This window comes from Corvus kubaryi, unplaced genomic scaffold, assembly GCF_017639235.1.
Source record: "Corvus kubaryi isolate FWS band 111438036 unplaced genomic scaffold, C.kubaryi_AGA036_p1.0 133, whole genome shotgun sequence".
NCBI classification, from domain to species: domain Eukaryota; kingdom Metazoa; phylum Chordata; class Aves; order Passeriformes; family Corvidae; genus Corvus; species Corvus kubaryi.
The window spans coordinates 2,965,398-2,991,547 of NW_024580667.1; the positions used below are offsets into that span (position 1 = coordinate 2,965,398).

Consider the following 26,150-nt stretch of genomic DNA (forward strand, 5'->3'; position numbering starts at 1 on the left):
AACCACACACACAGATCTGACACGGGGGAAATCTGACTCAGGACCATTATTTTGCCTTTCTCCCCAGCATAAAGTATCAAGTGCACCTTTTACCTCTCAAGATGTAGAAACATTGAAAATAATTTGTAGGTAAATTTAGCTGCAGGCCCAGATGGCCAGACAGCAAAGATGTTTAAATATACAGCCTCAGCTAGTGCTGCAGGCCTCTTTCCTGGTTTCAGTCTATTTCTACATCATGGCTCTCTTCCAGAAAGAAAAACATGTCCTTCTCTGAGATCCACAAGGCTGTCTAACAACCTGCTTCCATCAGTTTTTCTTGAATCTGTCTGCATCTCCAGTCTCTTGGGGTGTGGGTTTACCTGATAGCTGGGTGTTAGCTCTGGGCCCCTTTTCCTCCAGAGCTCATCCCACACGTGCTGGAAACCCAGAGGAAACAGAGGGGATGCGTGTGCACAGCACCTTAGAGAACATCAGGAGCAAGCCCAGATCCCTCAGGAATAGTCCAGCATTGGGCAAAAGGTCTGAGAGGTGTCACACAAGCCCTGGTAACTCACGATCCTGAAGGGCTGGGGGTCAGAAACAGAAGAGCTGTGGTTTTACTTTGCGGCTTGCACTCATTTGGCAAGGCTGCAGCAGAAGCCTTGAGACACATAGCATCTATTTTTGCAGGGTTTGATTCAAAGTTGTTAAAGCTGAGAGGAGTCTCCCCACTGCTTTTAATAGACTTTGATACGAATTTAAATAAAAAAAAACACTCATGATTAAAAATAACAAAATTGTGGATTTACGAATTATTAAAGCATTGGGAGCTGTGTTCTCCACCAGTTTCTTTTCAGACTGATTACAAAGGCCAGGCTCATGTAAGACTGTGACTAATAAGCCAGCCATAAAATCAGTCCATGGCTCAGAGAACAATAATTTTCCTAAACTAAATCTCATTTCCCTATATTTCCCTGGCCCCATTTTTTTTTTTTTTTTTTTTTGAATTGCCAATTTTTACTCTTAATATTTTCCTTTTTCTTGGCAGTCAGACCCTGGAATCAGTGCCCACCCTGTCTGCCAGCTTCAGTCAAGCCTTCAAATCCTAGCAGGCCAAGCTCCAAAAGGATGTGAAATTAACTTATAAATGGCAATTATTTAAAACCTAATCCTTCCCAAAAGAACTCTCAAGCAATTTTTTCCTCTCTGCATTTAAGTTATTTCTGTCAGTGGCTTTGTTTGAGCCTTTTCAAACTGTTCCTGGTAACAAGTTCAGCTGTTTCCACACCAGAACAAGAATGGCAGGAGAGATCTTCCACCAGTATCACAGTCAGCCTCAGCACCTCCTTTATCTGTGGGTAGTTTGCAGCTGCCTTTATGCCCAGCTGCTTATCAGATGTCTCTCTCAGTGCCCCATATCCCACATATTTTTAAAGTTGTCAAGATGTTTGTAAAACTGTGGTTTTGGCCTTATTTTCACTAGCAGCATATTTTGACACTGTTGTTTCTCAGGGGGCGGTGGCTGCTACCCATCCCGGGAGGTTGGAGATTCAGTTTTCCCACTCCATAGCTTCTGAGGGTGATAATTTCTTGTCCCACTTTGCACACACACACACACACACACACACACACACACACGCATCCCCTTTCCCTGCAGGCTCCCAGCTTCCCACAAGGGGCTACCCAGAAAACATTGTGGCATTTTGGAGAACTTGGAATCAGCACTCAACAACTCCAGTCCACAGGAGGAGCCAGTCAAGCACATTTCATGCATCTTTCCAGCAAGCTCAGCCAACATCAGTTGTTTGCAGGTGCTTTTTATTTGCCTTCTGATTTGCTGAGCCTTTAGGATGCACTTGGGTACCATTGGCCAATTACTCTCTACAGCCAGGTGCTGTAGATGTTTTATTGCTAATTCTTCCTCAGCTTCTCCCATCACCCCATGAATCTGGAAAGTAGAGCTTTAACAAAAATATTGAGTGTCGTGAGATGTTACGAAATCACAAGAACAAGCTCTATGGTGTTCTGAATTGGCTCACCAAGACACATTAATTTGATTAATAGGTGAGTCCGTCTGCTACTGTACCCTCTGTTCCCCTAATTCAGTGCGAAAGGAGCTTGGTAGCCATCCTGAAACTAAAAACAAACAAACAGGAATTTCAGGAAAAGGAAAATTAAATGAAACAGCTACTCCAGGCTGGGGGGCTGGAAGAGGCATGCACTGTTTATACCTTACAGATTACAAAATATGGCCAGACTCATCTGCTCTCCTCCACAGGAGGATGGTCTTGGCCAGAGTGGGGGCAGTGAGGTTTTCAGATGACCTGAACAACTGACAAGAGACCCCAAGGAAGGGTGAGGATGATCCAAAAGTCCAGAGAAAGTGAAGAGAGAAGAAAAGATAGGTGGAAAACTAGGGAGAAACACCTGATAAAGATCTTCAAACAGTTTTGTTTCAGTCACAGTTTTACTTGCAGCATTCTAAATTTCTGCTCTTGTGGAGCAACAAGAAGAGGTCCTTTTTCCACAGGTCTCCAGCTGGAGCTGAAGGATGTTCCCTGCATCATAAGGTATCCCCATCTGCTGCTGACATTCCTCATTCCTGACCTAAGGGCCATCAAAATCCCACCACTGAGTTTCTCACCTCTCACTATCAGCAGGATGGGGTGGGACTGGCTGCAAGACCCCCCCCAGTCTTCCTGCAACATTCAAGGGGAAAAAACAGACAAACATTTCCTCAGTGTGAAAAGGACAATAAGCTCTGCTGAGAGCCAGAGCTGCACCTCTTTCCCCCCTATCAGCTCCCCCCCAGAGCTTACCTTCCACCCTGAGCCACTCACTTCTTTAGGGATCAACTGCCTGGGATTAGCATTTACAAAAACCCCAAAACCCCACAATGTCTATTCCTTGCAACATAGAGTATAAATGACAGTAGTTACTCTAGAATAAACTTTTCAGGTGTTTGAAGACCAAGAATACACCAGCCTGTTCCCTGGAGATGTGCAGCTCTAAAAGAAGCAGTTTGTCAGGTTTTACAATGCTGTAGTACTACTCAGCAAGGATGCACAGAGCTCCAGCCCTCGCCTTGCACAGTTCATTTGCTACATTGCATGCAAAGATAGCTCTTTAGACTTAACACCCACAGAAATGTCATGCAAGGTTCAGCATATTATGTGTTTGAAAAGGACCTTGTCAGCCACATGGGATTTTTTTTTTCCCCTTTCAAAATTTAAACATTCATTTGGATAAAGGCTTGTCAGATTCATTCCTCTAGTGATGCCTAAAAATAAGTGGGTTTTCTTGCTTTGAAAAAATAATCAAGACACTTGGAATAATTCAGGGACTTTTCACAGGGACTGAAACCTCCCTCTGTTCATATTCTTGGTGCAGAAGGAGTAAGAGAGAAGATCACCTCTGGGTGTTCACTCTGCTCTGGCTGGAGCAGCTGTAAACATTTACTCCTTTTTTTCCCCAGCACCTGAAGATGAAGATGCACTATTTCTACAAGAAAAACAAAGCAGGCATTTGTGTACAGTTCAGGCACTGCTAAGAACAAGAGGAGAAAGGTGCTGGAACAGTGATGCTGCTGGGGGCAAGTGCTGGGATTAAACATCTCTGTTCCCAGTCAGGGAACTTGTCACCATTTCAGATGTCCCCAAAAAGAGTCACTGCATCAGGGCTGGTGTTTCAAAATGGAAATCCCTTCAGCAGGTGGAGAAGGGATGGGAACAATTGTCCAGATTTCAGGAAGTCCATTATTTATCCCATCCTGTTTCCACTCAAAGCACTGCTTGTTCTGCCTGTCCCTTTCCACCAGAGAGAGGCCCCCATGGAGTGCTTTTGTTATGTGAGGGATGCAGGGGATCAAACCTCCCAGGTGTCAAAGGAGAGGAGCAGATGCCTGAGCAACAGGGCCAGGGGTGATGGGGGCTTTCCATCAAATGGCTGCATTGACTGGGAACAAATATTGACAGATGTCTTTGTGTCTACAAGGGTGTGAAATTAAAAACCAAACCTGTAGGAAGTGGTCTTGTTGAATTCTGTCAGTAAAATGACCAGAAAAACTAACTAGCAGCTGCTGACTTGTTCTGTCAATGTGCTTAGGGAAAGGCTCTCCGAAGTTAAGCAGTTTGACTTCTATTCCAACAGTTCTGGGGTTACCAACCCCAGGGAAGGGCTGGCCAAGCAGTGATGAACTTTATGGTTGCACGTCCTTAGGCAGGAGCCAAGAAGAGCTGTCTAAAAATACAGCTTTTGCATGACGGGAGGATTGCATGTACAACAAGATAAAATTACTGGGGAAGGAGGGCAGGAAAGAGGAGCTTCTGAATGGAGGACAGGAGTACAAATATGACCTTGAGGTGCCACCAAAAAATGTATATATTTGTCAAAAAAAAGTCAAACCCCTCAGGACTGGCAGATCAAAGAGGAAGTATAAAAGGTCAAAAGGCATGGAAAAAATCAGGACTTTTCTAACTGGACCAGAACCTTCAAAAGTCTGTCATTCCCAGAGGTGTCTGTGTTCATGGGATTTTATGAGAGGGCTTGTTCATAAATTTGAAAAATTTGAAAAATTTGAAAAATTCACAAACAACTAAAGGACAGAGGACTGTCAGTACTACAGAGGCAAAAATTAGGAATTACTGGAAAAGCTGTCACTACAGAATCCCTCTTTTCCCTGCTGCAGACCCAGATCCATGAACACACCCATTCCTGCTCTGAGACACTGGCCAGCTTCTTCTGGAGCAGGTGGGAGCAAAGGCCCTCAGATGCAGTCTCCCAAATCCCCTCCTGCTGCTGGACAAGGATGGAGGGATGGCTCCCTGGCAGAGGAGCAAACTCATCCAGAAGGAAACTTTTGGAGGCTGGGTTTGCAGGTTGCAGGAACAGCTGTGAGCTGCTTCATATCTTTTTAAGCCATATATGGAGCCCAATGGGAAAGTGGGATCTGCTGTGATCTCTGCCCAAGTTTTTCTTGAAGAGCCCTGCAACAGTGGGATCTCTTTAAAGACACCACATTAGAAGTTCACAGTAAATATGTACTGACAATAAATAAAAAATACACATACACATACCCCAGGTGGCCAAACAGCAGCACAAGGGAACGATTCTAACCAAACAGACACCCTTCAAAAAGTAGGAATCAGATGCAGAAATTGGGCAAATTAGATTCAAGGCTACAATAAGGCAGCCCCAGAAGAGAAATCCAAGGAGCGACTTGCTAACAGCGTGGAGGCTGACAATGAACCCTTTCTCAAACGCATCAGAGGCAGAGAGTCTGCCAGGAGAGCTGCTGAGGCCAGCAGGAAATCTCAGTGCAAGGCAGCCCAAGGAATGAAGAAATCACTATTTTGCAATGATAGTCACAGGCAATGTTTCAAAGAAGAAACAGGAGTAAGAGCTTAAGTGACTCTGTTAAGACTAAAATCAGGTAAACCCCACCCCAACCTCCCCCTCTGTGAGAGCAAGGAGCACACAAGGGAGGGTGGGGGTTGTGCACTAAGACTTTGATGCTGTTTTGCAGCAAAGATGGTGAAAAATGGGTCTGGTGGAAATAGCACCCAGTGGGAGCGAGTGAGGAGCCCCGCTCAGGGTGTGTGTGAGTCCATCCAAGGCAGGTGCTCTTCATGGGGGGAAAACCAGGAGCAGAGCAGAGGCTCCAGGGAGCTCAGCCTGCCAAGGGAGCCTGGGAAGAGCTGGGGTTTCAGCACAGCACAGAGGAAAACAGGATAACTGGAGGGGCATAGTTGTGGGAGGGTTTTCCCTGGAAAGGTCAGCCTTGCACGATGTCATGAGCCTGAAGAGAGGTGACTGCTGAGGAATTCCCCATGTCAGGGATTGTAGGGTAGTGCAGGGACACAACAGGACAAGGACCCTTCTCTGTCTTGCTTCTTATATTCTTCCCCAAACACAACACCAGAGATTTGGCCCAGTGTGCCAGCCCAAGTGAACTCCAAATGTCACAGGAGTGGCTGGAACAAGGACTGGGGCTCCTGGGGTGATGTCCCAGACTGTGGTCAGGTGCCCACTTGTCATGACCAAGGAAACATCTTTCTCAGTTGAAAAGGAGTCTTAAGTTTTGCAGTGTCTGTAAAATTAAAGATGTGAACAATTTTACAATATTTATTAATAAAGCTATTGCAACATATCTACTAATGACTCACTGTCTTCTCAAGGAAACACCCTAATTTTTCACTGATATCTCCTTTTGGGGAATAAAAACCCCAAACCAAACCCAACTTGAAGGAAATAACCTCATCCTGATCCAAAGAAACTGTCCTAACATCAGAGTTGTGAGTAGGAGGGAGAGAACGCTGTGTAATGGCACATGGGAGCTTTGAGATCCCAGATCTATTAAAGCACTGGTTTGCCAGATTAGCCACTTTGCATGCCTGGAAATGTTCATTCAGAACAAATTTCCATCATAATCAAGTGATCAGGCAAAAATGCATCTGGTTTAATTTTCGAGGGCTGGTACCCTCAGGAGATTTTTTATTTCAACATCTGAAACAGCTTTCAGTGGCTGTACGTGGATTGATACAGGTTTCTCTCTCTCATAGAGTCAGAATGGTCCAAGAGAGTTGATCTGATTTTTGTTTGCTTTTTAGGGTTTGGAAACCTTGGGGTCAGAGAATTTGCTTTCCTCCCAGGTGAAACTGGGAGGAAAAGGCTCAGGAAACTGTCCTTCCTCCTGTCTCCTCATCTCCTTCTTGGGTTTTTGGAGAAATTAACTAACATCACCAAGTTGTCTTCATGTCTTAACCAAGACAGTTCTGTCTGTATCTGTAAGGCTCTTCTTCCTTCCAACCATCCTCACACCCTTATGTTTACTGAAGTTGAGTCATTTCTCTCAGAGGACCAAAGAGACCCCAGACTCCTTCCTAAGGGACAATTCCTCACTCCAGAAATGGAGACAGTTGTGTTTTCTGACCTGAAATGAGAGAGGACTGGTGAGCACCAGTGGGGCTCTGCCCAGGGACAGGCAGCCAGGGAGGAGGACATCTTTCCCCACGCGGGGATGGTGCAGCTCCAGCCCTGTTTGCTCCCAGGGGATGTCCCCGTTGCCAGCGGCTGTAGTGCCAAGTCTCTGCCCTCCCCAGGGGTTTGGCTGCAGAGGAGTTTTGTGCAGGCATCTCTTGGACAAGGGCTGCTTCAGAAGAAGAGAAACTCTCCTCGAAGTTGCGGCAGCTGGAGAAATGCCATGGGAAAAACTTCCCCTTGGTGCACCCAGAGAAGATGAAAGAAATTACAAAGAGAAGAAATAGGGAAAGGTCATTTTCACCCAAACCACCACTGGGTCCTCCAATTTCAACTCAATTAAGGGAGCATGGCAGGGCAGAGGACCCCAAGGCACGAGGTTTTCTGTGCTTCTGCATGTCAGGTGAGATGATCTGTGCTCAGGGGAACCTGCTGTCCAAACAGGTACAACAAATACATTAAAGAAAGCAGAAACCATGAACGAGGTTTCACTGCAAAAAATGCAAATGCAACTCTTTCTAGTTCATTTTCTATTAATTGGACCACAGTTTTTTTCCTCTGCTCACCCAATAAGCAGTGGTCAATAACCTTGGGGGATAAAGGAGGGAGGCAGAGGAGAGAAAGACATGACCTGAGTGGCAGGGAAGTGATGAGTCAGAGCATTTTGGCACAGCAACAGACAAATGTGAAAAAAACCCAGAGAACCACAAAGTAATTCAAGTCAAACCAACATTTAAAACAGCATTTTGGTAATGGGGACTAAGGTGAAGGGGTGTTGGAGGGACATTATGCCTTCAGTTTTTAAAACTTTAAAGACATTTAATGCTTTCTCAGACAGCCCAAACGAATGAATCACCTGGCAACAAGACAAATAAAAGCCTGTTTTAAAAAGAACTATTTTTCTTGTATCCCAGTGGATTTGCCATTATCAGTGGCAGGCACAGGTCTACCTACAGTATTGAGCTAATTGCTTTATGATATCCTTTGGTCTGGAAGTTTCTCCTAATGCCAACCTATTCTTCAAACCCAAAATTTTCCTCCCTTTGAGCACTAAATCCACCAAGAGAAGGTGATGAGCATCGCTGAGACACAAGGAGTGTGTCAATGAATAGAAAGGCTGCACTAGGGATGTTTGCCAGTGACAGCATGGAGATAAACGTTAAGAGAAAGAGAGGTATTTTGAGAAGGAGAGATGAGCACAGCCACTGAAAAGGACCAAAATGAGCACACAAATAAGGCATAGGAGACATTCAAGAAATGAAGAGATTTGCCAGAACAGAGAGAAAGAGGGTTTCTTCTCTGGCAGATCTCAAGCAAGATAGCTTGCCAAACACACTGGAAGAGGAAGGAGGTGCAAAAAAAAGACACAGAGCAGTGAGCAGCACTTCCTCTCTATGTGAGATTTTTTTTTTTCTGTGTATTCAAGTTTTTCAAAAGCAGTCACACCACCCAGCTTCTGGAAGACGAGAAGAAATGCACGTCCCTTCTCCTCAGCCACAGAAAAAACCACTTTTTAAACTCACATATCCACTGCTGCCCTGCACCCACCGTCCCTGCAGTGCAGGGGCTCCCTGGGCAGAAATGCCAAATGTGGGGAATCACTGGCAGGGGGGAAAGGAAACACTGAAGCAAGGTGCTCCACCCCTCTATCCTCTCTCCAGGTACCAAAATCTGCCAGCACAAACCTCCTCATTCCTTCCCAAGACCCTTTCTCAGCAGAACCTGTGTGGGAAAACACCACGTTCCTCATTTTCCTGGCAGCACCAGGTGGCCTGGCTGATGATGAGCAGCAAGGGAGGAAGGTGCTGAGCTGCCCCAGCACCCTCCTTCAGGAGCCAGCACCTCTGCAGTGGCTGCCCCTGTGACCCCCAGCACCCCTGGGATGGACTGCTGGGGGAGAGGAGGTGGTTTGTGGACAGGGGACCAGCCTTCCCATGAGCCCAGGGGCTGGGAATATTTCCATGCTGGAGGCCAAATTGATTTTTCTAGCGCAGTTTCCACATTAATGCACAGCTCAGCAGTGTCCAAATCACACCCAAAACATCTCGTGGCCACGACCCCGATGACAGAAGGAAGCCATGGGTTGTGCTGGCAGGGCCTGGGGCTCTTACCCTGCAGGCTCCAGAGGGACGGGCGGGTGGAGGAACACCAGAGAGAGCTGAAAAAGGCAGCTCCTGGCACACACAGGGCAATCAAATACCTATTCAAACACAGCAGCACTTCATTCATATGCTGTCTTATGTTCTCCCATCTCGTGGTTGTGTAAATAAGCCATAGAGAGCATTAGCCATGGTATTCTTCATAACACAGCCGTAATTGCTAGAGGCTCCATCAAGCTCTGTAAACAGCATTTTGCACTGATTTTGAAAATTAGGAACTGAAGTTGTACTTATGGTAATTGCCAACTCATTTTTCTCGGTGCCAGAAAACTCATTCCACCTTTGCTTTTCACTTTGTAGCTGCTGAAGCAGCTTTTCAAAGGTATCATCACCTACTGACACATGTATTATTTCTGTTAACCAGAACTGAGGGGGATCACCAAACACTCGGTCAAACAATTTTTTGCCTGCCCAGATTTTTGCCTTGCCAGAATTTGCTCATCATCTTCTTCATCTTCTGCCTTTAAAAAATTGTATTCTTGCACCATTAAGACACTTGTCACAAAACCTGGTATTTTTCCCTCGGATCTTTTAGTTTTTCTTTTACAAGGGAAATGTCTGTATCTATAGATAGCCCTGTAGAATTTCTGACTACAGAACACAAGTAAAAGCTGAAAGATAAAAAAACCCACAGAATCATTAACATTGGAAAAGCCCTTCAAGATCATCAAGTCCAACCTCTGACCAAACATCACCACGTCAATTAAACCACAGCACTAAGCACCACATTCAGTTAATTTCTTGAGCACTTCAGGGATGGTGACTCTACCACCATCCTGGGAAGCCCCTTCTGATGCTTGACAACCCTTTCAGTGAAGAAATTCCTCCTAAGAATGAAGATGCTAAGCAGGATTTAAATGTGAGGCTGTGACTTGACTTAGAATCACATGGTTGTAATGATGCCTTTTCCTGGTCTTAAAACCAAGAGTCAAACACGGTTAGAAGGGGAAAAGGGATTTTACCTTGGTATTTATTCTTAAGGATCCTTAGGTGCACTACGTCCAGATGGAATGCACCTCCATGCACACCGCAATGCACACCCCCAAAAGATCTGGTGTAACATTATGGGTTTTACTAATTAGCACATCTATCAAAGATTGAGGCTCGAGTGAGCCCCCCTCCCCAAGGAACCTTGCCCTGGATGGTTCTATCTTAGTTTACAGAATGTGTTCTGGAGAGGACCTTGGGGTCTGGGGCACACTAATCCCTAACTATGAAGCTTCTAAAATGTTGAGTCTCCTAGCTGAACAAACAAGTCCAAGAATGTAGACAAAAAGCACTAGGAATACAGAAGTTGTAAAAAGGTACAACAGGGGTATAAAAGAAAAGGCAAAAATCTTCATGGCATCAAAACCACACGGTTCAATGCACACAGACACAGCAATTCCCCTCATCCATGTTCAGGAATACCAAAATCTCATTGCATTTGAGTGCAGGAAGGGATAATGGTGAAGGAAACCTAATCCATGCAGAGCTGAGGTATTTTTCTCCTAAGATGTCCATCTGCCCGTGATCAGTTGTGGGCTGGTTCTTGGCCAAAGCTCAGTATTTTGATGCAAAACATGTGCCATGGGGCACCCTGGGCTGAGCCCACACTGCTACTTCTCAGTGACATTATACCCCATCAACCTGTCACTGAAACCAATTTTTTATTTTTAAATCTCCCCGCCAGGTATCCGGTATCACCCTTATCTGATGGCTCCCTATCAGCATCCCTGGGCTGCCTAGGCACTTCTGCCTCCTCCAGCATCATTACAGTCACTTTGCCACCTGAAAACAAACTTTCCTGGGTGCTCTCACCAGGCTCCCAGGGTTGCACCAGCCTGGGAAGCATCAGGAGGTAAAAGATGGGCAAAGTATTAAGGAGCAGCAGCCATAAACCCCCTCCAACACATCCCCAGCTCCTGCTGTCTGCCCTCCCCAGGGGATGTGGGTGAGCACCCAGCCCTGCCCTGGCCTCTCCTCCAACAGGACTCAAGGAAAGCTGTGAGGAGCTGCTGTGCTCCCAAAAGGTTCACACAGTCCAGGGGACTCGAGCAGCTGCTGTGCTGGAAGAATTTGCTCTCCTGTGCCAGCTGAGCCAGCTCCCCCTTGCTCCTCCTTCCTCCTGGTGCCCAACACGGGAGCTGAGAGAGCTGCTCTGTTTGCAATTGATACGTCCCTAAATCAGCACTTAACAGCAGAGATAACACGGGCATCTCAAGAAGACAAAGTCCTGCACATAAATACAGAGCCCTAAGTCCATCCTGAGCCTGCCAGCAGTTCCTGAGCCTCTGGTATACATTTCCAGATCTCCAGCTATGAAGACTTTTGACCTTTAAGGAGGTCTTCGACTACTGGAGCTACAGCAGATGCTCTTATCACATTGCACTGGATACCCTGCCCAGTGCTACTACTCTTAAAATGCCCTCCAGACTCCCCCCTGCTCTCCCCCAGAAAACTCCAAACGTGTGGCTACTGGGACTGGCTCCTAGTTGTTCTTGGATTTTTTCACAGCTCAAATGAGGGTGTGAAAAAATCCACTTATCCTCCAGTAGCCAGTGCTCACTTCTACCTGAGGCCCACTTTGTTTCTTAAATAGGTCATTTTTGCACCCACCTGAACCTTGATTGCAGACAGGTGACCAAACCCTCTTTGCACCCACTGCCCACCTCTCAGCCTTCTCCAGGTGCCACAAAAGTCCTTCAAATTACTGTTGTGAAGGTCAGCCTGTGGGACAGTCCACAAGTTGGTTTTTTTGGGGAAAAAACCAATTCCAAACCCCTAAATTTTACATATGCAAAAATTGAACAGATTAAAGCTCCAGCAGCATCCAGGACATGAACTGCATGTTGCACTCAGCATATGGCACTGACAGCTACAGCTGACTGACCAGCTGACTGACCACTGCCACGAGAAAAGCCCAGTTTCCTCAAAGGACTACTCAGTTTCCCACTGATTTGGTACTGAAAAGTACAGAGGAGGAAAGGGCTGAAAACTTTCTTTATTCCTGATCATTTTCTCTGTGCCCACAAGGCTGAAATAATAGCCCAGCCACGTCACTGCACACATCTTAGGCTTCTTCTTCTCTCAGTTGGTGTCCCTTCCTGACCCTTTCAAGGATTTTAAGTTTTTGCATGTACTTGGAGCCAACTCTCTCATGCTACGTTTCAATGCTCCCATGGACTCTGGCAGTGGCTGAGTTGTGTGGGTGTGACTCCTTCAAGAATCTTCCAGCTCCATGAATTAAAAGCAGTCAGGTCTTTAGCCCATTTGTTTAACCATTAGCCCATCCATTAACCCTTGCCTGGGATTTTGCTACTTTTAAATTGCTCTGTCCTACAGCTTGAAAATACCGTCTGTGAGACACAAAAAAAAAAAAAAAAAAAGTGGGATGTATTATTTGAGAGCAGTCCTCCATCCTAATAGAAAGGGGAGTGTGCTGCCTTCTGTGGGAGAATACCCACTGCCTGTCAGGAGCTCAGGGGAAGGACAGGAGGGAGGCAGAGGGCTCCAACGATAAACCCATTTCCATCCCAGCTCCACAAGCATCCCGACTGCTGTGTGTGCCCACGGCCCCACTGTTCCCCAGGCAGGGGCAGCAGCAATGGCATTTTAACCCTTTAACAAGGGCCCTGGCAGCTGGAACTGGCAGTGACCTGTAAAACACCAACACTGCTGCCCTAGTGAGGCTGGGAGCTGAGCCCTGCCTGCTGCTGTCACTGTGAGGTGCCTCTTCCCATCTTCCAACCCTTCAGTATGTTTTTATGGCTTCCCAAAGTAAATAAGGATATATGCACCTCACCCCTCACCTCTACAGCTCATCCCTTCTCCCTTCCCTTACTGCAGTGGGAGAGGCCAGCACTGCTCCTCCTGGGCACAGCAGCTGACAGCACAGTTCTTCCCACCTGTGGTGACAAGGGACGGATCCTGTGGGGCTCAGGGACAGTCCCTGTGTTCCTAACCCAGACACACAGCCGTGCTGCACCCCCTCCCCACGTACCCTGTCACCACGGGGGCTCTGCCCAGCAGCTGCTCTCCCTCTCCTCCATTTTCAGCTTTGCTTGGGAGTGTCTGGCACCGCAAAGAAAATGTCACGTTCCACCTCTCCCAAATGTCCTGCTCTCCCCTCTTTTTGGAGGAATGCCGTTGTTTTCCTGGAATAAGGCTGTCCTGTGCCCTTCCCATGCCCACACTGTTGCCTTGCTGGCAGCCTTGTCCCTGGCACCCTGTGCCCTCCTCCATGGGGCCCTTGGGCAGCAGCCCCACACTGAGCTTGCCCGGGGTTGAGCTTCAGCTTCCTTTTCCACTTGAACTTGTCTGGGCATCACCTGCACGCCTCCTTCCTCCACTCTCAGCACCAGCACAATGGCAACAGGCAGCACTGGTTGGCTTTTGACCCGTCCTTGAGGTAAATCCTCACATTCATCAGCCTTTCCTCCATGCACTCTTAGCTGGAGCGATTCCTTTGCCTCTTCCCACACTGGCTAAAGCAGCCATGGAAGATCACAGAATCGTATTTGTTAAGAGGTTAAAACAGACTTTAGAGCTCATTTAGTCCCAACACCCAGCCATGGGCAGGGACACCCCCCTGTCAGACCAGGAACCTCAAGGCCTTTACCCAACCTGGCCTTGAACACTGCCAGGGATGGGGCATTCACAGCTTTTCTGGGCATCCTGTGCCAGAGCCTCACCACCCTCACAGGGAAGAATTTCTTCCTAATTCTAAGCTGCATTTCCCTCCTTTTAATTTACACCCACTACCCCTTGTCCTGTCACTACAGTTCCTGGCAACACAGTTCCTCTCCAGCTTCCCTGCAGCCCCTTCAGACACTGGAAGGTGCTCTGAGGTCTCCACACCACCTTCCCTTCTCCAGATGAACAGCCACAACTTTCCCAGCCTGTCTCCACAGGGGAGGTGCTCCAGTCCTCCTCGTCAACTCCTGGCCCTTCTCCGAACCTGCTCCAACAGTTCAATGTCCTTCTTATGGACAAGTCCTTCTTGCAGGAAGCTTTCCTACCACACTCATCTGCTGGCCCCATCATGGCTCTGTGCTCTGGCCCCACACAAAATGGTTCTGACCTAGGGAAGCTCAGGCTTAAACATCCTACTCCCTCCTAACCCTTGCACTGAGTGACACATTTGAACCCCTTCTCAGGATCAGGGCAGCAACCAAGGATGAGTACCCTCTTCCCTGTGGTCTTGGTTGAACCCTTGCATTTTCCTTCTCCTAACCAATAAATCTATTTGTGGCCAAGAAATCACCAGCTGTGGTGTTCCCAAGCCTGGCCCACCTTTGATAAGCTGTGCTCATTTAAGCAAAGCATCATCCTTTTAATGCTACTTGGAAAGTCCTTCTTCCACCTAGAAAGGCACAGATTCAGGGTACTTTGGATTTAGGATCAACAAGTTATCTGCCACACAAATTCAGGAAGCTTTGGGATTTCCTGTCAGTAGGTACTTCTCACTTTCTAGTGACTTTCATCTAAATATTTCGTATCTAGATACCAACATCACTACTTCTAAACTGTAACCACTGCTAGGACTTCTCCAAAAAAGCAAGGATGAACTGCTCCCAAGTTATGTATCTGGAGGAAAGCTCTAAAATCAAATGCTCTGTTGAGTATATTTAGGGAAGGACTTAATTATGCTCAGAAACACACAACTATTTATTCTCCCCATTTAAGGGATCACTTTTTGTCAAGCTCCTCCAGGACAGCTCTCAGATCCACAGCTCAGTAGCAAATGTTGCTATTTCTAATTCCTTCTTATCTGTAATTCAACTTTTTACTATTTTTTTAAAAACTCATTTTTTATCTCTGGTTTTATCCATCCCCTAACAGTATAATTTTTCTATCAGCCTGTAACTTTTTGAAAATTCCTGCAACAAATGCCACATCTTTGGCCATTTTCATCCTTTCACATTTTGATCTTTAATCTGCCTGCTACTACAATTTGTAGCCACAAGCAAATCAGAAACCACCTGCAGTAGGGCTCAGCTATGGAGCTTAAAGGCCCCAAGGCCAAGATTCCTTGGAAAGTGAGCCAGTTCCCTCCCTTCAGCTCCAGACTCCAGCCTCCCCCCGCCCTGCCCAATTCCTAATGCTTGGAAAACTCAAGAGATTACAAATGCTTCACTTGGCATCATGTGCTCCCTAACTGAAGCAGCAGAAGTGCTTCTTAAGAAGTACAACTGATAAAATATTAACTTGTGCTTTTTTAATAAAATGAAACAAAAGCATTCTGTATCATAGCAGCTTATAGATCCGAACTGTCCATCACCTGGGAGCAGAGTATGATTAAGAAATATGGAAACTACAAAATATTAAAGCCCTGCAGCAATTCAAATTCATGACACCACCTTCCCAAAAGCATGAGCAACGTTGCCTGACGCTCTACTGATTTGGTCTACTTGCTCATTGGCAAAATATGAATATTCTTCCTTGATAATGCCATATCCTCTTTTCCAAAGGGGAGGAAAGGTACAAAGCTCTTTTGACTACTGCACAGTAGCTCTTTCCCTAATTAGCAATGTTCTTTTACAGCACTGAGAAATGAGGACCTTTTGTTTACCATTAGTTGAGGTAAGTGTATCTTGCTTTTATTTGGGTTTAAGACTACTTTAAAGGAGTAGCTTTTCAGCTGCAGCATGGTTTGTCAAGATTACAATATTTATGACTGCATAAAATACATAAGTAAAAAAAAAGTTATGATTTGTAGAGTTTGTTATCAAGAGCTGAGACATCTTTACAGAACTGCAAATACTGGCTTCCTAACTGCTAGTTGATAATTTTGCTGGCAAGAGCATTTTGTTACGCTTTTCTTTAATCTCTACACCCTTTTGTCCAAGTGCTATAGGAACTAGCAAGAAAGTCAGCTGTAACTGTGGTTAAACTGTTGTAACAGCATTAGATAAACTGTGCTGATTCTTCATTAAAACACCCTTCGTTTGAAGCTACAACATAAGAGGCGATTCTTTTTGTTCAAAAGGAACTATCCACATGCTCTGTGCCTGTAACACTTCACATTGATTACAAAAAATTTAACAATGCAATCACTAACATACCCCACTCATGAGAAATTATGAGAAACTGTTCGATGCAGAACCTTCTGCATCAGTCAACTCTGATCGATAAGAAAGCTATCAATTTTGAAATTTAGATTTAATGCGTTTTCAAGAAGCTAATGAGAAAGGAGCAACTTAAAATAAATACCATCATTAAAACTGCAAACTGTTACAATGATATATTATAAACTTGTCCTAAATAAACCTAGTGCTTCAAAAATTTACCAGTGAATTCGTATTACAAAATATGTGAAAATACAATAGAATACCACAAAACAACGTCCTTTTTTTGGGGTCAACAATGACGCCAAGATGGTTCCGTCTTAACTTTTAAAATCGTTAATAGAACATATTGTAATATATAAGTTGCAATTTGGTTGAAATCTAGAGAACATCCCCACCAAAACTCAATCTTCTTCATTTCTCCTCTAAAACTAGTGCCAAACTTCCTGTCAAAGTTGGTATTTTCTTGAAGAGCTTTAAAATTTAGCCATTACTTATTTTCTACTACTACATTTTGGCAGCAACTATTTATTGGTCTGTTATTGCAAAAAGTGCAATTTAACAATAAACCAGTTTGAAGGTCATTCTATGTCTTGAGGATACATACCATATATTTCTTTAAAAATAATCATACTTTTGTAAGCAATACTTTACAGTAGACACCTCAAATCTACCATAGATGTAAAACTTAAAACGAGAAAAATTTAGTCTCTAAATCTTTATACACATATTTATATTCGAGTTTCTATATATATTATATATATACACAAGCACAAGAGTATATATAAAATATATATAATCAGATTCAAAAAAGAACAAAAACTGGGCACTGTACATAAAATCTTTTTAAAACTCAAACAATAGAAAAACTTTAAACATTAAACAATTTTAATAAAAGTTTCTGTACAATGCTAAGCAGTTTTATTTACATATAGAAAATGTAATAGGAGTAGTGTTTGAAATTACAGAACTCCTTAAAATTTCAATGGCAGGTAATCTGGAAAAAATAACAGCATTCCATTCACAAATATTTTCAAGCAATAAATATGTATTTATAAATAGTGTAAATTTACATCAAGATTAGAAACAAAAATCACAAATCTGAAGTTTATTCCTTAGTCTATGTGCAACCCATTTATCTTTGTGACTTGGCTGTTAATTGTTTTAAATTTTATTTAGGAACCAAAAGTGTAACCGTCATGGTTTCAAAACAAGACAGAAAAACATAAAAGCAGTAAAAAATTTATATCACCTAACTCTTCACATTAAAAAAAAAAAAAAAAGAAAAAAAAAAAAGAAAAAAAAAAGTTGCCCAAAGAAAGACTTAAAATTTCTAACTACCTTACAAAGAAATGACCAGCTAAGCTAGTACTTTTTCCAAGGGAAATTCTGAAGGGGGAAAAATGGATGAAACCAACTCATCAGCCCAGAAACAGAGAAATACAAAAGAGGTGGTCTTCAAGTCAGTAGTCTGTATAATGTTGCCAGTTTTGTCAGATATATACAAAACATGGAATTATTTTTTTGAAGTACAGCTGGATGAGCTTTATTTGTTTTGAGTTCTGGAGTAGGAGGCAGTGCTCTCTCCTGTCCAGTTGGTTGACACTCCGCACTTGGAAGGTTGCATAGACACAGCTTTCAGCCAGCAGCCTTACGGGATAGCTACAAAAATCAGTGGTGCAGAACTGGGTCACTTCCTGAATATCAGAAAAGTTTTCATTTAATGTCCATGAAAAAATGTCAAGATGAGGAGGATGGCAATGGAGGAGCCTGAAAGAGAAAACATTAAATTACCTTTTCTACAACGGTGTAAAACTCTCGTGTTTAACCAAGACCTGCACAAACCGTAACCATGAGAGTTTAAAGTCACACACACTATTCTTTTTACACTTCAGGACTCTTTTGAGTGAATACTGGCATTTTTTTCCACCTTACTCAAATACAACGTGCATTTTATGAACACTCTGCATTAAGATTTTGCCTGTACTGCAGACTGGAGTATGCTGTGGGGATGTCTGTGTTAATATGATGTGAGCAGCCACTACAAGTCCCACTGTGGCAGCAAAGAGCTGCATGTGGCTCAGCAGAGATATATCTTTATACACTCTAAAACAGGGATTCTCAACCTGTTTACCAATGGGGAGATGGTCCATTTGTGGCTCTCCAAAGCCCTTGTGGGCTTCATTTTCCCTCCTCCCCTCTACCTGAACAGTAACATACACCCCTGAGGTTAAGGTATCTGTGGAAAGGATCTCAGATTGGGGACAAAGTGCCTCAAGAGTGAGGTGTCTTGTTCCTGCCTGCCGTCAGGAGACAAGGTCTAGAAGACACCTAACTGCTTCCCAGCATTGCACTTTGTGGCATTCCATCAAAGTACTGAGTCTTTGATGGCATTTCCTCCTCTTTTCCTGCTAATTAGTGGAACCCCTTCAAGAAGCTGCTCACAGTCTTTACAGACACTTTAGATCATACCAGAGTACCCAGCTATGGAACTCTAATGCTGGTTGATCCCTGTGTTTGCTCCTGGTACTTCACCCCAGTCTCTCTTTGGCCTATTGCACCTTTGCCAGTTGAGATTATCTTCATCCTGTGGTTTACAACAAACCTTGACCCTCCTCTTACACCTGAGAGAGGTCACTTATAGGTGACTCTTCCCAATTTCATCTGTATCCCCTTGAAAAGAAATGAATGGCACACCAATTTCATACAAGAACAATTATCAATGTCCTTCAGGGCCCCAGCCTCAGGTTTTGTAGGGGAAAGGAGCTACTCACAGGCTGAGAACCCTTGTTCTAGGGACAGTATCATCACTGTTACCTATATAATGTATAAGCACAGACAACAAAATACCCCTCCCTCCCTCTCATCTCCATACAGAAACATTCTTCCCCATTTCCACTCAACTGGATGAAGTTTCTGAGAACAGGTGTTTATTTATATGCTTTTCTATAACAGACCATCACTTTGAAATTGCAGCATTTCACAGACTATAATGACAGTGACCTCCTAGAAGTGTGAACTGAAGTTCAACCAACCCAGGCTCTGTGGAACTAATGAAGAGAATTAAATTCAGAGGATATGGTCCCACACTCTCGCCAGCCTCTAACTGCTGAACCTCGAGGCCTTAACTCAGAAGGTCACAACTTGGCATGCTACCAATACATGAAATAACTAAATACACGTTTTCTGCAGCACCTGGAAATGAATCAAAAGGCACAGCCCTTACTGGGCTGTCGTATTAAATTCAACATGAAATTCCCATAACACTTAGTCCAGTGTTTGTCTCCTTCGACAGAAAGCCAAGGCTTATAAATACATCCAGCATCGCTTTCATCGTGGTTACAAAAAAAAGCCATCTTTGCCTGGAACAATGAAACCTGGGTGAAATGTTAGGACAGTTGTGCTGACACAGTTCAAAGCAGGAGGCTGGCATATATAGCACAGAGCTATAATGGCAAAGAGGCTTTTTGCTTTAAATTGAAATGCAAAGGAGGCTCCAAGCCAAGAGACAGAACTGTTTGAGAGCATCCACTTGCTAAGCAGAAGGACAGTGCTGATTTGGGAGGGGATGGGTGGGGAAGGGGAAGGAAGGGTCTGAGTGCATAGGATGCTCTGCTGCTATACTGACTTCATACCACAACCAATGTATTAGAGATGCTCTTGAACCTGGTGCTAGTTTCTCCAAGCTTCACTGTCCTGATTCTTCCCATCTCCATCTGATCCAGTTATGGTCTTCAGGTGATCTCTATTGGATTTTTAAAGCCACAACTTTATGAATTGTAACATCATACTTTTCCTGAAAACTCAGTGGTTATGTTCTGCAGTAAGTTACTGTAGTATTTCACACAATTCTGACTCTTCAGGTTTTGTTCTGCAAATATCACATACAACCCAAACCTCCACTTGAATCAGAAAGTCCACGGCACTCATACAACGGAGCACCAAGACAGTCTACAACTGCTTTACAAATAATGTATTTATGCACCCACTTATTAATTTGACTTACTAATGTAAATTGATCATAGACTTGCATCAAGTCCTCCATTTTGTACTGTTCTAGCACCACAAAGTTTTCCAGGTTCGTGCTTATCTTTCGTGCACAGTCTTGGCAATGTACAACATAGGTCTTTCGAGAATTGCTCTCACTAGTGACAAAAAGCAGATCAAAGACTTCCACCTATTAGACAGGAAACAGAAAACCAAGCATTACAATTTCATTTTTACAGAAGTTAAAACCATGAAAACTGCATTTTCTTCCCGATTTACAACCTTACCCTGTGCATGCAAAGAGAAAAATTAGATTTGTTCAGGGAGAATCTATTCTCCTAAGGCTCGGGCAGAGAAGTGAAACAGTGTAAAACCACTAATATTACACTTAGGATGTCTGCATGAACAGCGCCACGGCAAAGCTTTGTGTCAATATTGACAAAGCAGGATTCATTTGCTGAAGAGGGGTTACTCAGTAAGGTGGGGATTTAAAACAATTATACCTATTATTCCTTTTTACTGTCTGCTAAAGAAGTTTGTTATTTATTTCCTTACTACTGAACCACACATGCTCATCCTGCCCAAGAGGCTCTGTCAGAGGAAAACTGATTTTCAGGGGGTAGGAAAATGTTACTTTCTTTTAAGCTTCATGAAAACTATTATCCAATAGTTTAAAGCAACTGTTCACGGGAAATAAAATTAAAAATTTCAGCAAAAAGGTATGTTCTGCAGAAAAAAAGGACTTAAATTCTCTCTCTTCTGGGTGTGTTGTTGACTTCTGAAATGAAGACAGATACACCTTTAAAATGAAGCTCAGCAGATCAAATTTTATGCAGGAAGGGATAACAACATTTTATAATAACTGAGAATTGAAAATCGACCTAGTGAAAAACAGTGTTGTGGAAGTACTGTGAGAGACCCTTCAGCAAAACACAGCCTGTCTAGAAAAACATCTGGGTGAGCTCCTGGAAGGCAGTGCTGCATCACAAAGATGTGCTTACAGCACAGAGCAGATGCTGCAGCTTAAAAGAAAACTTTAAACATCATCAACAACAAAAGACAGGGAAAAATTTAAATAAGTACTACAGGAGTAGATGAGCTCAACACATTTTTACTGACCTCACAAATGCTACAGTAATGAGCTGGCTCGTCCTTTGCTCGTCCATGCCAGACAATCTCCTTTCCTGCAGCAATCAGAGCTTCCCTCAGTGTCTGACACTGTTTGAGAGTTCTTAACAGGCAGTACCTGCAACCAAAAGCAGTTGTGTGTTCAGTTCAACATTCAACTGTAGAACAAGACTCAAGCAGGCTTCAATTTCTTCCAAGACCCTGTACTTGGACCTTGCTCTTCCTCTGGGATTTCAAGAACAGCTGCCTAGAAGGAATCACTGGACTCACGGCTTAGGGAGAAGTCAGATCTTGTGCTCATGGATCTCTTTCAGGACTGCCCCATGCCCTGCAAACAGGCTGTGCCTTTCATTTTTGACTGAAACACATGAATGCTCTTTTAAGCACAATGAACAATGTGTTTTCAAAAGCAATCCACGTATTTTATTCTGAACCATAAATTTGTCAGCAAAAAGTCAGCTTGAACTGCCAAGTTCAACATAGCTGTTTACATTCTGTGTGACTATAGCCTGATCCAAAGGACTTTTAACATCCTAAAACCCCTGTTACTTCCTCAGCACTACTAAGCTTTATTATCCCAAGTTTTCTGAAACTCCAAGTTCTGCCAGGAATCACTTTCCACAAAGTGGAAATAGAATTTATGAACATGTATCTTTTCCCATGCAAAAGGAAAAAAAACCAGGCAGGTTGGTATTAGGAAAAAAAAATCAACACAAAAAGTAATTCTAAAACTTATTTTATGACTGAAGAGAAGAACTGTTCAAATGTCAAATTAAAATCCAAAATTCCCTGTCATACCCCCTGTAAAGGCAAAAAAAATTAAATAATTTTATTGTCATAATTTTATACAGTTCTCTTCCTTACAAGAAAATGTAACTTGTTTTCTAGCATTTTATAAGCTACATATGTTCTTCAAAAAAAGCAGGCAAAATAGGTCACCAGATTTCTAAATTACAATGTTATTTACAATAATTTTAGCTCTCAGCTATCCTATTTATTTGAGCTGCAGCCTTTGCAGCCTTTAATTTTCTCCTCCACAGGGTGGTTACATTACATGCTCATTAGACGCAGAAGGAAAATTGAAAAAAATTAAGGGTAAAAACAAACATTGGACAGGAAACAAAGTGCTCAAGAGTTCTTATCAAATGTTTTCAACTTGATCCTTTTCCAATTTTAAAGCCTGAAACATGTAACACATATATTCTCTATTTAAAAAAATCCACATTTCTTTTATGTGTTTCCAAGTAGTTAACAGAATCTCAGGATTTTGAAACACTCTCGTCTTGTTTTACACTCATACTGTTCATCTTCACTAAAAACAATGGCTTCACTATGGCTTCACTAACACCCTCACTGTAAGGATAACACAAAACCGAAGTGTGTTTCTCTGTGAAACATCTTATTTTCATATACCGAATTTCAAGAAAATTATACAGCTCATTAAGCTGTAACTCCTTCAACACTTTTCAAGTTTGATGTGAATGTGAGTTATGATGTTAAGGCCAACCACAGGTGATAGATTAAGTATTAATTCACTCGAGTGTTGGGTTATTGTGCTCCTGACAAGCTCAGTAACTTTGGAAAAGCATGCATTTATGCAGTACAGCCTGGTTTCAAATAAACTTAAAAGCTACTATTCTTCTCTTCTGCTGTTACCTGGAAAAATCTTTGGGCATCCCAAAGAGCAACAGGAAGCACACCTGCACGCTTGCCACCATTGTTCTCCACTCCTGACTTCCAAAGTCTTTTCAAAGTGTTATTTTCAAAGTATTTTCTATTGTTACAGTTGTGAAAAAGAACTGCCCAGAATGTAACCCACTTATAACACTATTGCAATGCTTGCCAAATTTGCAAACAAAGCAGAACACAACAGCTTGAAGGTGAACTCGCCCTCCTTGGATAAAATTCAGGTCCTTGTAAAATGGCACTAGAAAATGTAAATGTTAACTATTTCATGTGTTTAAGGATGGGAGAAAGGATACAAACTATCACTGTGGAAACACAACAGAATTTCCTGAAGTTTGGGAAGCCTTAAGAAAGCCAAAAAGGTGCCCAGCAAAGTGACAGTGTGCAAGTTCAGTGGGGTCAGCTTTTAGTATTGCAGGCCTGTTTTTATTCTTGTACAGCGAGAATTCAGTTGGAAGAAAATCTAGACCATTCCCCTCTCAAATTCTCTGCAGGTATGGCATAAAGATATGAGTAAATCATGTCCAGTCAAATTAGAATATTTAACAGAAGAGGATTTAAAAATGGACATAATCCTGATTTATTCCAGAAGGGCAGTGATAAACCCATTTGAATATTTAGATATTCAGTAAAACCTTTCAAAAGTGTGGAGACCATCCCAAAGGAAATGCAGAACTGACCTCTTTGTACCTTCCAGTAATAAATCTTCCCTGACACTGAAAAGTATTTCACCTAGCTTCATGATTTTGTGCAAAATAATTTCTCCCAAGTCACGTTCTTTTACATTTCTGAAACTATTTCTGTAATAGAACTTAGTATTTCAGTTACTTTGGAATTAAATTTTTAAGCCTTTATTACTATGTTCGCTCTACCTCTAAAATTCTTCTCTTCCTCAGATGCATTTATAGAAGTCCTTCTGGCTTCCATCTAAGAGATTTGCAGTTAATTTTTCTTTTCTTGAGGGTTGTCCTCCCTCAGCCAAGTTTTAAATCATTTTTTCTGCTGTGTTCCTGCTCACAATTCTACTGTTAAAATCAAATCTTTAAAAAACATCTCATGAGAAAGTCTCAGGTTTTGCTCTTTGACTTTTATCTAGCAAGACAGCACTGAACTGCACATTAACTAAAAATATAACGAGGCATCAAATTTCTTCCAAAAGCAAAGTTTCCTTCTATTCCTTTTTCCCTTCTGCCTCTCCATTTCTTTTCATCACTAATCTTGTTTTCAGTATTTATCTCTATGCTCAAATTTTAGTTTATTGCCTCTGCAGTGGTTACTCTCACACAACCCACTAAGATGTATTTGTATTTATTTTTCAAATTGAATTAGAAGCTAGTTTTTATCCTTTTCCAAGAGCTCATCTTTTGTACTATGCTGATACCTAAGAAGCCTCAGAGACAGAAGTCCAAACTACCTGAACACTTTATGTATCTTTGACATGCTATTTTAGATAGACCTGTGCTTGGCAAAAAGATGACAGCTGTGTCACTTGTTTGTATTTCCTGATGACAAATGAAGCCAGCTATCCAAGATGAAATTCAACCAGCTCTATCAAAAATTACATTTTTTTCCAGCATTTTTATACACATGTATACACTCACATATATGTAGCACACAAATGTCTCTATTCTGTACCCAGAAAAATCCAGGTGCAGTGGACAACAGCTACTGGCCAGATGGTTTTTCCTGCAGACAAGGAGTCCACAGGAAAATGATGCAACTGCTTTCCTATCTGAAGGAAATTCATGAAGGTTTCTGCATTCCCAGTATGTTTACAAAGCCAAGGTCAGACACCAGGCTGTGGTGCTACTGATTTCTAGGAACTGCTATTCCATAACTACAGGAGTGACCACAACAAAAAGTTATCTCAGGCTGCTGCTACTGGACATTACAAACCAGAGCTGATCATCCCCCTTTTCCCCTCTGGACCCACAGCAGGAACTTGAGATCTGGCTGACAACTGACCTGGATGGGGGTGGCTTAATCCAAGAAAACTGGAAATGGTTTCAGTAGATTGGAAAAAGCGAATGCAGGCACGCCCGAAGTTTCTATGTGCTCCTCAGCACCTCTGTTTATTTGTGATGTACACCTAAAATTTGAGTCTCTTGCTAGAAAAAGCTGAGCTGCTGTCAGCCAGCAAGACAATAGCAAACTACCATTTTGTCCTCTGTGTTTCTTCTTAACATTTTAAGTGATTCTCTTGGAGAAGGATGCTGTGCTCAGTCACATTTTTCTCCTTTTAAACCCAAACCATGGCAAATGCAAGATGCAAGTGGCCAAAATATCAAAATCGTATTTTGTCAAGAACATTCCAGAACTCCTCTGAGCTTTACAATAGATGTCTGCTGGGCTTTATTCATATTTTACATAAATAAAGATAAAAGTGAAGCCTGTGGATTTGGTATTTTTAAATGGACTTTTTGGCTTCCTCCCACACTCTCCTGCATTTTCCTCTGTTTCTCATTTCTAACTATTTGGTTTCTCTTCTCCTTTTTATGACAGCTGGCATTGGGAATATGAGCACTAATTGCTTAATTGAAGGGGCAGGACTGCCAGGCCTTCAGCAAATACTTTCTTTACCCTAAGTATCAGTTCCTAGATTTTAGGAAAGTATTCACACACAAATACTACCCTATAACCAAGCTTTAGAGTGACTACAAACCTCCCTGTTGTCAACTTCCAACATTCTCAGTTCTTACAAATTTAACATTTCCCAATGCCACCCTTCTGCAACAGATGTTCAAGCCTAAATTAAATTCCTACTGTAAAAAGGTGTCACACTCAGATGTCACCAATAAATCCTACTGGGGGAAAAAAAGACACTCTTTTTCTTTGCCCTTTTTTTCACAAATTAACTTACCCATCTTTTAAAGCCCATTTCAAGGCAAATAATAAAAGCATTCAATGCTTCTTGATTCAGTATGTTGGTGAGACTAAGAAGGGCTCAGAAATGCTTTGGTAGAGTCAGGCAAAGCAGAGAGTGTTGCTACCAAAGGATTCTCATGATGAGTAATATGCTTTGGAATTCATTCCCTCACTTTCTTTAAGACAAACCTATGTTATATGCTGAAATGTTCATTCATTCCTCAACCTCAGTATGGTGCTGCAATATGATTTACATTTGCTTGAAGATGCACCCTTTAAAGAAAATCACTACAGATGCTTGAAGCCTGGAATATTCCTG

At 42.8% G+C, this 26,150-nt stretch overlaps 1 protein-coding gene across 20 annotated transcripts in view; it reads right to left on the bottom strand.

Annotated features, from left to right (window-relative positions):
* Nucleotides 1-15,675: 15,675 nt before the first annotated feature.
* The window catches only part of KDM6A (lysine demethylase 6A), a 151,896-nt gene continuing 141,421 nt past the window's right edge, over nt 15,676-26,150 (bottom strand). For 13 of the 20 annotated variants that reach the window (XM_042034338.1, XM_042034385.1, XM_042034394.1 and 10 more), the window contains 4 exons: nt 21,272-21,398; nt 20,172-20,342; nt 19,832-19,910; nt 17,738-17,935 (listed from right to left, as the gene is read on the bottom strand). In XM_042034338.1, the coding sequence (XP_041890272.1) occupies nt 19,854-19,910; nt 20,172-20,342; nt 21,272-21,398 (355 nt within the window). In that variant the 3' untranslated portion in view covers nt 17,738-17,935; nt 19,832-19,853. Of the gene's footprint in view, nt 17,936-19,831; nt 20,343-21,271; nt 21,399-26,150 lie in introns of those variants that run through there. The other 7 variants (XM_042034348.1, XM_042034447.1, XM_042034403.1 and 4 more) reach the window with 2 other exon arrangements.